This window comes from Bos indicus, chromosome 19 (assembly GCF_029378745.1).
Source record: "Bos indicus isolate NIAB-ARS_2022 breed Sahiwal x Tharparkar chromosome 19, NIAB-ARS_B.indTharparkar_mat_pri_1.0, whole genome shotgun sequence".
In the NCBI taxonomy this organism is placed as follows: Eukaryota; Metazoa; Chordata; class Mammalia; order Artiodactyla; family Bovidae; genus Bos; species Bos indicus.
The window spans coordinates 28,482,038-28,493,649 of record NC_091778.1 but is presented as its reverse complement, the minus strand read 5'-3'; the positions used below and the strand labels follow the sequence as shown (position 1 = coordinate 28,493,649).

At 52.9% G+C, this 11,612-nt stretch overlaps 1 protein-coding gene and 1 long non-coding RNA gene across 4 annotated transcripts; one reads left to right on the top strand and one right to left on the bottom strand.

The window, feature by feature from the left end:
- Positions 1 to 300: 300 nt before the first annotated feature.
- On the top strand, positions 301 to 1,400 carry LOC109573649 (uncharacterized). Its single transcript, XR_002182952.2, has 2 exons — positions 301 to 639; positions 843 to 1,400. It is a non-coding gene; the product is annotated as an uncharacterized lncRNA (long non-coding RNA).
- Positions 1,401 to 1,595: 195 nt separating this feature from the next.
- Positions 1,596 to 9,246, bottom strand: LOC109573244 (tumor necrosis factor ligand superfamily member 12-like). 3 transcript variants are annotated; one of them, XM_070773003.1, is made up of 7 exons: positions 9,019 to 9,246; positions 8,824 to 8,874; positions 8,220 to 8,292; positions 7,522 to 7,575; positions 7,403 to 7,438; positions 2,362 to 2,486; positions 1,596 to 2,167 (listed from the first exon to the last, which is right to left on the bottom strand). In XM_070773003.1, the coding sequence occupies exons 1-7, from the start codon at positions 9,229 to 9,231 to the stop codon at positions 1,883 to 1,885; spliced, it is 837 nt and encodes a 278-aa protein (XP_070629104.1). In that variant the 5' UTR covers positions 9,232 to 9,246; the 3' UTR covers positions 1,596 to 1,882. The 3 variants fall into 3 exon arrangements, with proteins under 3 accessions (XP_070629104.1, XP_070629105.1, XP_070629106.1); XM_070773004.1 differs by having other exon boundaries at positions 8,824 to 8,871; XM_070773005.1 differs by lacking the exon at positions 7,522 to 7,575.
- Positions 9,247 to 11,612: the final 2,366 nt, after the last annotated feature.

Sequence of the window (11,612 nt, the reverse complement as noted above, 5' to 3'; positions counted from 1 at the left end):
GAGGAGCCTAGTGGGCTGCCATCTATGGGGTCGCACAGAGTCGGACACAACTGAAGCGACTTAGCAGCAGCAGCAGCAGCAGCCAAAGCTGGACCCAGCACTGCCTTGGCGCCACTAACCCATCCGGTCCCCTTGGGCAGGAGAAGTGCCAGGTTTCCACGGCCATCGTCAAGCCCCGCCCGCAACGCGGGAGGGAGGAGTAGTGGGAGGACACCAGTTCATCCGGACTGAGGACTCCGAACTGCACGCTCTTGATGGTGCGCAGCGGGCATGCGCTGCCCCAGGAGCCGGGGCCACCCCCCGTGCATGGCGGACGCAGGCGCGCTGCGCAGGCGCAAACCTCAGTACAAAAAGCCTGCGCCGCCTCCACTTAGGCGCTCAGACCTCGTCCGGGCGGCGGCTGGGAGGATCTCCCCGGTTTGGGAAGAAAAAGCTGGAGGAGGGAAAGGTCGGGGAGGGAAGGAGGCGCGGGAACGTTAAGGGGTGAAAGGAGCTCTTCTCCGACCTTCCGGAGATTTTTCCGTCTCCCAAAAAGAGAAAAATGAGGAAGGGAAAGGAAAAGGCTTCGGGGGAAGAAGAGGAAAAAGGGAAACCGAGGGTGAAGGGCGGAGAGTGGAAGACCCTCGCGCCCAGGCACAGGTGAGATCTCCGGGGCAGTCTGCTCACCGTGACTGAAGGTGGGCGAGGCGGGGAGGAGAGAGGGTCAGTGGGGAGGAGAACCAGGGTCGGGGAAGCAAGGAACTGGCTGAGTTCTGGGGTTAAGGGCAGGCCGGGTGTGTTGGAAGGAGGCCTGCACTACTCTCTCTGCTGAACTTGGCAAGCGGGACTTCCTGTTTCCCCAGAAACGCTCTTACATAAGGCTCTGGACAAATGAGAAAGAGACAGCCGGAGCGCCTCACCACTGTAGGACTCCTGCCTGGACCCTGGGGCGCAGCTTCCCGTGTTCCTGGGCCCTAGTGTCCCACTTCCTGACCCTGAGTCCCCACATCGCGCCTGCTTCCCTGCCCACCCCCCGCTTCCCCGCTCCCTGCGCCAAGTCCCAGCCTGCGCTGGTGCCAGCACCTGCTGCAGGTGCCCAGGCTGCCAAGGGAAGGGCCGCTGCTCCTCCCAGCCCAGCGATTCCCCACAGGAGGAAGCCCGCCTCCTAGGTAAATCAGGCCACTTCTGCTGGACCTTGGGCAGAGAATTGATTTTTTTTCCCCCTGGCAGTTTGCCTTTTGATTCTCTTCTCCTGCCTGGGGCTTCAAGGCACGTAGGTCTCCGTGCCCAAGCCTGGATGTCGACCTGGAATTCAGGTGACCGTCGCCCCCACCCCCTACCTCCCAGACCCCCCCGCCTTGCATTGGCCCTCAGCTACCCTGAGGATACCCCCTAAGCCCCAATAAAGAGAGAAACCATGACTTATTCTCTTTAGTATCCACTTATCAACATTTAGTCCCAATAATAATAAAAATAATATCTTTTAAAAATCCACAGGGAATTATCAGGGGAGGAGCCTGTCCTGGTCTCTGACCCCTCACATTGGGGAACTCCTGGCCTAGTCCCTGTCTCTCTGGCATCCGGCCCCTCTTAGTGGCAGAAGAGGGGGTATGGAGGACCCATCATCACCCAGAGTACAGTCAACACAGTGTCCTGGGGGGCTGCAGCCAGGGTTGGGGTGTCAGGAGATAAATGGGGCTGGGGAGCTAGTGAGGTAGAGAGCTGGAGGTGGGAAGAGCTGGGAATATTTGCATGGCATGGACCTCACGTGAGCCCTGGCAGCCTTTAGTGGGGGAGCGGGGGAGAGCCAGGTCTGGGGGACGAGCAGCTCAGGGTGGGGCAGAGGGGACAGGGGTGCTCAGAGAGCGGCCGTGGGGACAAGCCACCTGGAAACCATGGCCCTTCAGTGAACTTGGAAGAGTCCAAAGTAGGTGAGGAAGGGGGCAGCCTTGAGTTGGGTCTGGGGGAGGGTGCGGAACCACAGGGAGGATCCTGGCCGCAGGCGCAAGAGCCCTGACACTTGGCAGAGACGCAGGCCCAAGAGCCCTGACACTTGGCAGAGACGGAGCTGGGGCCCAGGGGAACTGGCCGCAGTGGCCGAGAATTCCTCCAGGCAGCGCAGGGCCAGCGTGTCATCCACCAGCAAGTCCAGCTTCAGGTAGACAGCCTTCCCCTCATCAAAGTGCACGTGGGGGGGCAGGGGAGGGGCGGAGTCCAGGCCTCTGCTGGCCCTGGGCTTCATCTCAGGTGTCCTTAGAGGCCCAAGGCTCCTCTCAGCCCAAACCCCACGCTCCCCTCCCCACCTTTAACTTGCCCCCAACCCCGAAGCCCAGCCTTTCTCCTTCAGTTCCGGCTTTACCCGTGGAGCCAGGTGGGGCTTACCTGACAGTACAGGTAGTACAGCCCAGCCCGGGTGACCGTAAATTGCCCGGTCTGGCAGTCATAGCGCAGGGGGTTGGAGCTGTTGATTTTGGCCTCCTCCCAGCCACTCACCGTCCCGTCCACACCTGAATGTGGGTGTTCAGAGACAGGGGGAAATCCCTCTATAGAACCTTCTCACACTGGCCAGTGAGACACTGAGTTTATAAACCTTTGGGCCCACTTTACCCAGAAGATATCTAGGAGGCCCGGGACAAGGGAGGAGCCACAGCCTAGGGAGCTGGGAGTGTGATACGAAGTTAGGGGAAGAAACCCGACCTAGAGGACTAGAATGATAGCAAGTTCTCACCAGCTGCTTCTGGAGACAGGAGAAGGACTCAAGAAGCACGGGGGCTTTTATAGGTTGTGTCTGCACCATTTGCTCTTTTACTTGGAGAAGGTATGCATGCATTACTTAAATCATATATAACATGGGTTATTAAAATAAAAAATCAAAAGGGAAAAATATAAAAACAAAAAATTAAAAATAATAAAATGGTACCCAAATCTCCATTAATGAATGGATAAGGAAAATTGTGTTAAGTCCATACAATGGGATATTACTCAGCCATAAAAAGAAATGGAGTACTAATGCATGCTACAATGTGGAGGAAACATGAAAACGCCATGCTAAGTGAAAGAAGCTAGTCACAAAGGATCACGTGTTCTATGACTGTCCAGGTGGCGCAATGGTAAAGAATCTGCTTGCCCATGAAGGAGACGCAAGACATGGGGGTTGGATCCCTGGGTCTAGAAGATCCCCTGGAGTTGGAAATGGCAACCCACTCCAGTATTCTTGCCTGGAGAATCTCATGGACAGAGGAGCCTGGAGGGCTGCAGTCCATGGGGTCGCAAAGAGTCAGACATGACTAAGCGACTGAACACGCATGCACATGAAATTTCCAAATAAACAAATACACAGAGACAAAAAGTACATTAGTGGTTGCTTAGGGCTGGAGGGGATCAGGGAAATACAGTGTGGTGGGTGAAGCATACAGGGTTTCTTTTTGAGGTAATGAAAACTCTAAAATTACTGTAGTGATGGTCATACAATTCTGTGACTATACTAAGCTTAACTGTACATTTTTAAAAGGTGAATTGTATAGTATGTGAATTATATCTCAATAAAGCCATTAACAATAACAAAACTAGAGTAAAGGTAATTGCAAATTGTAAAGAAGACAAATAATCAAATGACAAAGCAGGGTCTCAAGTGACTTCACAGTCCTCCATGAGCCGCCCCTGTTTACCTCTCAGATCTAATCTCACACATTCCTCCAAGTCACAAGACTCCAGGCCCTCAGGCCCACTTTCTGTTCCTGCCAGGCACCAAGCTCACTGTTTCCACAGGGTTTTTACTGCTCTTGCCTCCCCCCAGGATTCCTCCCTCCCTTCAGTCAGTCTGGTCACTCTGAGTGACCTCCCCAGGCCTCCCAGTCTGAAATATTAATAGCTAGTCTCCATTAAACTCTCCTCCACTCACCGCATCTCTCTCATAGCAGTCACCAAGGACAGAAATCATCTTTATTTCCTTCTGTGATAGTTTGGGGTCTGCCTCCCCCAAGGAGCAGGGGAATTGGTCTGATTACCGCACCCCAGGCCCTGCAGCTGGGCCTGCTCTGAGCACACACCAAGCACATGCTGGTGGGAAGAAAACAGAGGGGAGGAAGAGGCTGTAGAGGCAGCTGTCTCTTGTTTGGGTCCACAGGCTGCTCTCCGGGGCTTCCAGCACCTCATCTCAGTAGCCTGGGAAGCTTCCTTCCCGGCACCCCCATCTTTTGCCTGCCCCAGGGCGCTCTCCTGGTTCCTTTCTCAAGAACATAATGCTCACAGGGCATTTTCATCCCTGCCTATGGGTTGCCTTGGCTTTTATTTCGCAAGACTCCAGTCTGAGTCTCCAGCTCTGCCCCTCCTGACACTGCTCCCTGCCTGCCATTAGAGTAACCTCCCCATGCTCCCCACTGCAAACTCACCTAGACCAAAACTGAGCCTGACCCCCCCCCAACCCCAAATTTGCTTGACCGTCTGCATTCCACAATGGGCTCCTGGTCCTACCTCTTGTCAAGCACTCAAGCCTGCCTCTCCTTCACCAGCTTTATCCATTGATCACCAGTTCCTAGCAAGTCTGCCACCTAAGTAGCTGTCTCCGTCCCCTGTGTGTGTGGACTCGGCCATTTCTCACTGGGACTCTCTTCAGGCTCCTTCCACTTTAGGCTCCCTGTTTCCACCGAGAGTAAACTGCCTGCTCCAGTTTACTCGCCACATTACACAGAGGCATAGTGATGTTTCTCAAATGCAGACATGAGACTGTCTCTTCCTGCTTTGACTTCAGAATAACCTCCAGACTCCAACTGTGACCTGGCTCCATATCCTTCTCCAGCCTCACCCCATTCTGCTCTTCTGGATCTGTCTCCTCAACCACATCGAGCCGCTTGCTCCCCGTCCTCCAGCCTCATCGGACCCTTGGAAAATTCTGGGCTTTTGTACAAGTGGCCCTGCCCCTCTGTCCATCTTATACTCACACTTGGGTAAGAGCCCATGCCTCCTTGGGGAAGAGTCCCTGACTCCATTGTAAAGTTGTCTTCCTCTGTACTGGCCATGTGTCTCTTGCTACTTTCATTATTATTCTTGTCATATCACATTGTAATTTACAAATTTAGATGCTTGCCTCCTCTCCTAGACAGCAGTTCCTTGCAAATAGGTCTGGATATTACTCAGTGTGGGCACCTAGCTGGGTCCATACAAACAGTAGCATCTCAGTTCATGTGTGCTGAGTCAACAAATGAGTAAATGTCTGGGTAACTGCTAAAATAATGGTCCAGTCAGAAGGGAAGAAAGCTGGCCTGAGGCATGAAGAGTAAGGGAGAGAAGGAGAAAGGGCATTCCTGGCTAGGGAACTAGTTTGAGCTGGTTGTGGCTAAGGGCATGGTGTGCCTGAGACCATGGTATCACTAAATTTCATTCTTTACTGCCCGGCAATCCCCCTTTTTTCCCTGCTAGGCTTGCTTTTCACCGTCCCTCCTGCCCATCTCCCTCAATCTCCAGAGGACCCCGAAGGCATCAGGTAAGGGCTACCTTTTGTCCTCCCACCCAAACCACAAACCGACTTGTTCTCGTGGTCACCGCTGACCCTCTTATGGCGATGAGATGACACGTCCCGTCCCTTTCTTCCTTCTGGAGTCCACCCCCTCCCACCTCCTTGGATGCTGCCTGCAGGTTCCCCCACCCCTGCACTGGCAATCGCCTCTCACTCAATGTCCGCAACACAAGCACAGATAGCTGGATTCAAATCCTGGCCCCACCTCTTAGCATCATCATGACCTGGACAGGTTACCGTCATCTCTGTAAAAAGCAGATGGCTGGATTATCTTCCTTTTAGGACTCTTTCAAGGATTAGGTGAGATTAAAACCTGAATAGGTAGCTATGATTTAGGCAGTATTGCTTAAGGACTGAACTTTTCCTGGACTCACATCCTTCTCTACCTCCTGGCCCATTTCTCTGCTCCTGTCACAGAGAAACTTCTGGAGAGAGTTGTCACTGTCTCTGATTCCTATTTCCGATTTTCTCTTAACCCAGTCCACACTGGCTTCCAACCTAACCACACCAGCCACCGCCCTTGTCAAGGTCACCAGTTGACTTTGAATGTTACTAAATGCAGCGGTCATTTCTCTGTTCTCATCTCATGTGACCGACCACTCAGCTGCATTCAACATAGACAGCCACATCCTCCTTCTTGAAACTATGTCCTCTCTCAGACTCCAGGACACTGCCCTCCTTGGGTTTCTTCCCCTCTCTGGCTGCTTCTCAGTCTCCGCTGAATTCTCCCACTCTGCTCCAAGAGCCTCAGGGCTTTCCTTGCGGGGCCCCCTTCCCTCGTGGGTGTCTCATCCAGTCCTGTAGCTTTAAATACCATCCATCTGGTGATGACTCCTGACTCTACACACCCTGCCCAGGCCTGAGCCACTCACCAAGTCCAGATAACTATTTGTGAAACTCACTTGTTTATTATTTATCCACTTAGTTATTATTAGCTCTCAAATTCAATTATTAATTTACATGCCCCCCCAACCTGTTTCCTTCCTGGTTAACACCACTTAATAAAAGACACCATTATTCTCAAAGATGCCCAAGTTAAAAATCTAGAAGTCATTCCTTCCCCCTCGCCCCTTAATCCTGCTCCACCAAGTCCTTCTCTTCGAACTACACACTGAATCCATTTACTTCTCTCCATCTCAGCTGCCAACCCTAGACTAAGTCACTCTCGTATCTTGGCTCCTGGCCTATCACATGGAAGGGAATTCCAGGTGAACGAACAGTATGTCCAAAGTCCAGAAGAAGCACATTGGTGGGGAGGGGGTGTCAGCCAACAAGCGTGGAGAGGGCATACGGATGTGCCAGGAAAAGAGGTTGAGACCAGAGCGTGGAGAGGATGAAAGCCAAGCAGAAAAGCAATAGAAGAATGAGAGAGATGCTTAAGGAGGCTGAACTTGGCAACACAGGTGGGACACAGTAGGGGTGGGAAAAGTCTAGAATGGAGAAGGAGCTGGAGACTTGAGTTTGAGGTTGTGAGGTCATGGTGCTGAGGTGGGGGTGGGGTGGGGATGGAAAAGAAGATCAGAGATTGGAAATATTTAGAGAAAAATGATCAGAGCACAAAAACTCTTGGAATATGGAGGGGAAAGAAGAGTGAAAAAAATCAAGGATGCTTCTTGGAGATGAGCGAGGGCTGAGGGAGAAGCCCAGCTGGTGTTTTGCTGGGGGGATCTGCCTGGTCTCTGAAAGGGGAAGGGGTCTCCCTGGGGTCCCATGTCTGAGTCACGGACAAAGTCCAGTTTGGGGAGCCAAGAGAAGCGAGCTCTAAGCATTTTCCTGAACTGGCTTTTGGAGTTTCTGATGTTGAAGGTGGGGATGGGGCTGGGAATCAAGGTTTTGGAGGGGTCCCTTGTCCAGAAGGCCAGGGCTGTGAGGGTAAGAGAAGAGCTCAGAGGCGGATCGGGGCCTCACCTGCCTGTGCTCCATCTTGTCCTGGTCGTGGGCGAACTGTAAGACACAGGAAAGGGGTGGTGAGCCCTGCCCTGCGCCCTGCCACCCCTTCTCCCTGGGCATGGCTCCCCATGCCGCACTTTCATAGTGGGCTGCAACTGCTCTGCGCGCCCGTGGTTTCTGGCCTTTAGATGCTGAGGATCAAGGAAAGACAGATGGGCAAAGCAGTCCCCACGTCTGGGGGCTTGGTGGCCAGGAGCTACTCTCTCAGCCCCATTCCCCCCAGTACCCTGGCATCCTTATTCTTGTTAAGTCTCCTGGTCTCAGAACTTCAGGCCGTATCTTCCTCCACAGGTATAGCCACTGATAATTTATCATCCAAAGTGGGATGCTTCTGAGCGCAAGAGGGGATTATTAATCATCACATTGAGCCCACAGGTGTAAGCCTGCAAGCCTGGATACATGGTCACGGGTCACCCCAGTCATAAGTCTTTGCTTTGGGGGGTTTGGGCCTCTGATTCCGTACCTTGTCTTCATGAGGACCTCAGGAGCTCTCCTAACTCCTGGCTACCCGCTTTCATATTCAGGGTGGGGTCTGAGTGAGAAGCAGGTCTATGCTATGGAAGGAGCTTCAGAGGGAGGGTCAGAATTCTAGGTTTGAGTCTCTGTGACTGCGAACCCCCCTTTTACTCTCTGTGCCTCAGTTTCTCTACCCATAAGCAAGGATAATGGGTTTTGCTCTGCCTGCTTCCCAGGGCTGTTATGATGAACAAAACTGATAGTGAGTCCAGAAGCCACCATGATATGATTCCTAAGGTTGGGATAAAGGGCTGCTCACCATTTCTGCGAGGCCGAACCAGTTTCGGGAAAGGAACAGCATCCTGGCTTTCCTCGGGCTGGGGGTTCAGGTCCTAAGGGCATTAGGGCAGAGCTAAACCAGGATCTCACCAGGGACTCCAAAGACACAAGCTAAGCCTGACGGGGCCCGTCAGGAGAGGCCCAGTCAGCAAGAGGACGAGTCCCTCAGCCAAGAGCGGCCGAGGCCACCTGGCGGCAAGTTCTTGGGGTCAGGGCTCACCCCTCTCCCCAAAACCAGCCACATCCCCCTAGTCTGCTCCCCTCAACCAGCAGTTGGTACATCACACACACACGCCCACACCCAGTCAGTGTGCAAAATGAGTACACACCCTGCACACACAGCCAGCATCCCTCTTCCATAGCAGGCTCCTGCATCTCACACTCCCACGTCCCCCACGGCCAATAACACTTCGTACTTGGTTGACATCAAGGGGGCACAAACCCTTACACACAGTTGTCACTCTCTCATGTACCCAGGCATAAGAGAGGTGATGCACACACACCCCACACACGTGTCTGGCACAAGCAGGGCACACACTTCCCATGCCGAGCAACCATTGAGCCAGCACCCACCCCCAACTCACCAGCGGGTCCGGGTCTTCCTCTGCCACCAGGTCCCTCTGGGAAGGCTCCTGCTGGGAAGGAGGCAGCGTTACCTTGTCCTTCTCCACCTGACATCTCACCCTCTACCCACCTTCCTGGCCCCCTTTCCCCTCTGCCCACCGGCCCCAGCAGATGTTCGGGACAGTCCCAGGGAGGGGTGTGCAGCCCAGCCTCACCTGGGCAAACAGCGATGCCCGACTCCCTAGGCTGACCAGGGCCAGCAGGAGGCCGAGGCAGGCCAGGCCCAGGCCCAGCACGAGCAGGGCCAGCAGGGTGGTGCCGGGCTCCGCTTGGCGCTCCATCCGCGTCTGGAGCATCTGGATCCAACCGGTGGCCACGGGCGGGGGTTGTGCCTGCCTCACCGGCCCCCATCCCTGGACCCTAGGCATGGGGGGAGGGGGAGCTAGCGGGCGGATCTGGCCGGGGAGAGGGAGGGTCCAGGGAAACGGGGCGGGAGCTGGTGGGGGGTGGGTAGGGGATGAGGACAGGAAACCGGACCCTGTGATTAAACTCCGAGCCGGCCCGAGCTCAGTTCACGGAGCGGGGCGCGCGACGCTGGGCTTGCAGAGCCCAGAGCGGGTCCCGGCCGGAGGCACGCACCTCCCGAGCGCGGAAAAGCGGGGCGATGTGTGTGTGAGTGTGTAGCGGGCGAGCTGGGGTGTGCGGCTGAGCTCTCTCCACGCGGGCGGCCGGCCGGCGGGAGAAAGGGATCGAGGGTTGAAACAGCAGAAACTCCACGCGGCCTGGGTGCCGGTGGCGGGGCGGGAGCACTGCCGCAAGTGCGGCGGGTCTAGTCCTGCCCGAGCGAGATTGCTAAATTAGGCCTGCAGGCCAAGGTGACAAGGCCACATGTGGCTGGTCTTATTATTCCCTCAGTCAACACAGTTGGAGGCCAGGGCACATTCGGATTTTAGCAGCCGCACCTAAAGACATCCTCCTCCGCAAGTAAGGAAAAGAGCTGAGGTCTGGCATTAACGCAGGCTGGGTTTCTACTTCTTTTAGCAAATCAGTTGGTAGTTGATTTAAACCCAGGATCCTGCACCTGAGGAGAGCAAGCTTCTAGAACTGTGCGCTGGGAGCTGTGTGCCCCCACCCCCACCCCAAGTGTGTTCCCCAAATGCAGTTCTCTGGAAACACACCAGCCACTTATGCAAATAATAGGGGTTACCTGAGCTCAGCAGGAGTTACAAGGAGCTCACGGAGGTCCCTTTAAATCGACCCCAGATGGAGTCCCTTGTGGGGAGCCATCTTTAGCAAAACCAAAACACCACACCTAAGCTAATTTCATGCAAATATGGGCTCCATAAAGGACAGAATTGGTATGGACCTAACAGAAGCAGAAGATATTAAGAAGAGGTGGCAAGAATACACAGAAGAACTGTACAAAAAAGATCTTCACGACCAAGATAATCACGATGGTGTGATCACTGACCTAGAGCCAGACATCCTGGAATGTGAAGTCAAGTGGGCTTTAGAAAGCATCACTAGGAACAAAGGTACTGGAGGTGATGGAATTCCAGTTGAGCTATTTCAAATCCTGAAAGATGATGCTGTAAAAGTGCTGCACTCAATATGCCAGCAAATTTGGAAAACTCAGCAGTGGCCACAGGACTGGAAAAGGTCAGTTTTAATTCCAATCCCAAAGAAAGGCAGTGCCAAAGAATGCTCAAACTACCGCATAATTGCACTCATCTCACATGCTAGTAAACTAATGCTCAAAATTCTCCAAGCCAGGCTTCAGCAATACGTGAACCGTGAACTTCCAGATGTTCAAGCTGGTTTTAGAAAAGGCAGAGGAACCAGAGATCAAATTGCCAACATCCGCTGGATCATGGAAAAAGCAAGAGAGTTCCAGAAAAACATCTATTTCTGCTTTATGACTATGCCAAAGCCTTTGACTGTGTGGATCACAATAAACTGTGGAAAATTCTTCAAGAGATGGGAATACCAGACCACCTGACGAACCTTTTGAGAAACCTGTATGCAGGTCAGGAAGCAACAGTTAGAACTGGACATGGAACAACAGACTGGTTCCAAATAGGAAAAGGAGTACGTCAAGGCTGTATATTGTCACCCTGCTTATTTAACTTATATGCAGAGTACATCATGAGAAACGCTGGACTGGAAAAAACACAAGCTGGAATCAAGATTGCTGGGAGAAATATCAATAACCTCAGATATGCAGATGACACCACCCTTATGGCAGAAAGTGAAGAGGAACTAAAAAGACTCTTGATGAAAGTGAAAGAGGAGAATGAAAAAGTTGGCTTAAAGCTCAACATTCAGAAAACGAAGATCATGGCATCTGGTCCCATCACTTCATGGCAAATAGATGGGGAAACAGTGGAAACAGTGTCAGACTTTATTTTTCTGGGCTCCAAAATCACTGCAGATGGTGACTGCAGCCATGAAATTAAAAGACGCTTACTCCTTGGAAGGAAAGTTATGACCAACCTAGATAGCATATTCAAAAGCAGAGACATTACTTTAGCAACAAAGGTCCGTCTAGTCAAGGCTATGATTTTTCCAGTGGTCATGTATGGATGTGAGAGTTGGACTGTGAAGAAGGCTGAGCGCCGAAGAATTGATGCCTTTGAACTGTGGTGTTGGAGAAGACTTTTGAGAGTCCCTTGGACTGCAAGGAGATCCAACCAGTCCACTCTGAAGGAGATCAGCCCTGGGATTTCTTTGGAAGGGATGATGCTAAAGCTGAAACTCCAGTACTTTGACCACCTCATTCGAAGAGTTGACTCATTGGAAAAGACTCTGA

Excerpts from the sequence above, each read along its gene's own strand:
- LOC109573244 (XM_070773003.1), bottom strand. The coding sequence starts at position 9,231 with ATGCCTAGGGTCCAGGGATGGGGGCCGGTGAGGCAGGCACAACCCCCG. Across the intron at positions 8,875-9,018 it reads GGGCATCGCTGTTTGCCCAG|CAGGAGCCTTCCCAGAGGGA; the intron begins GTGAGGCTGGGC and ends CCTCCTTCCCAG. Across the intron at positions 2,168-2,361 it reads TGTACTACCTGTACTGTCAG|GTGCACTTTGATGAGGGGAA; the intron begins GTAAGCCCCACC and ends CTGCCCCCCCAC.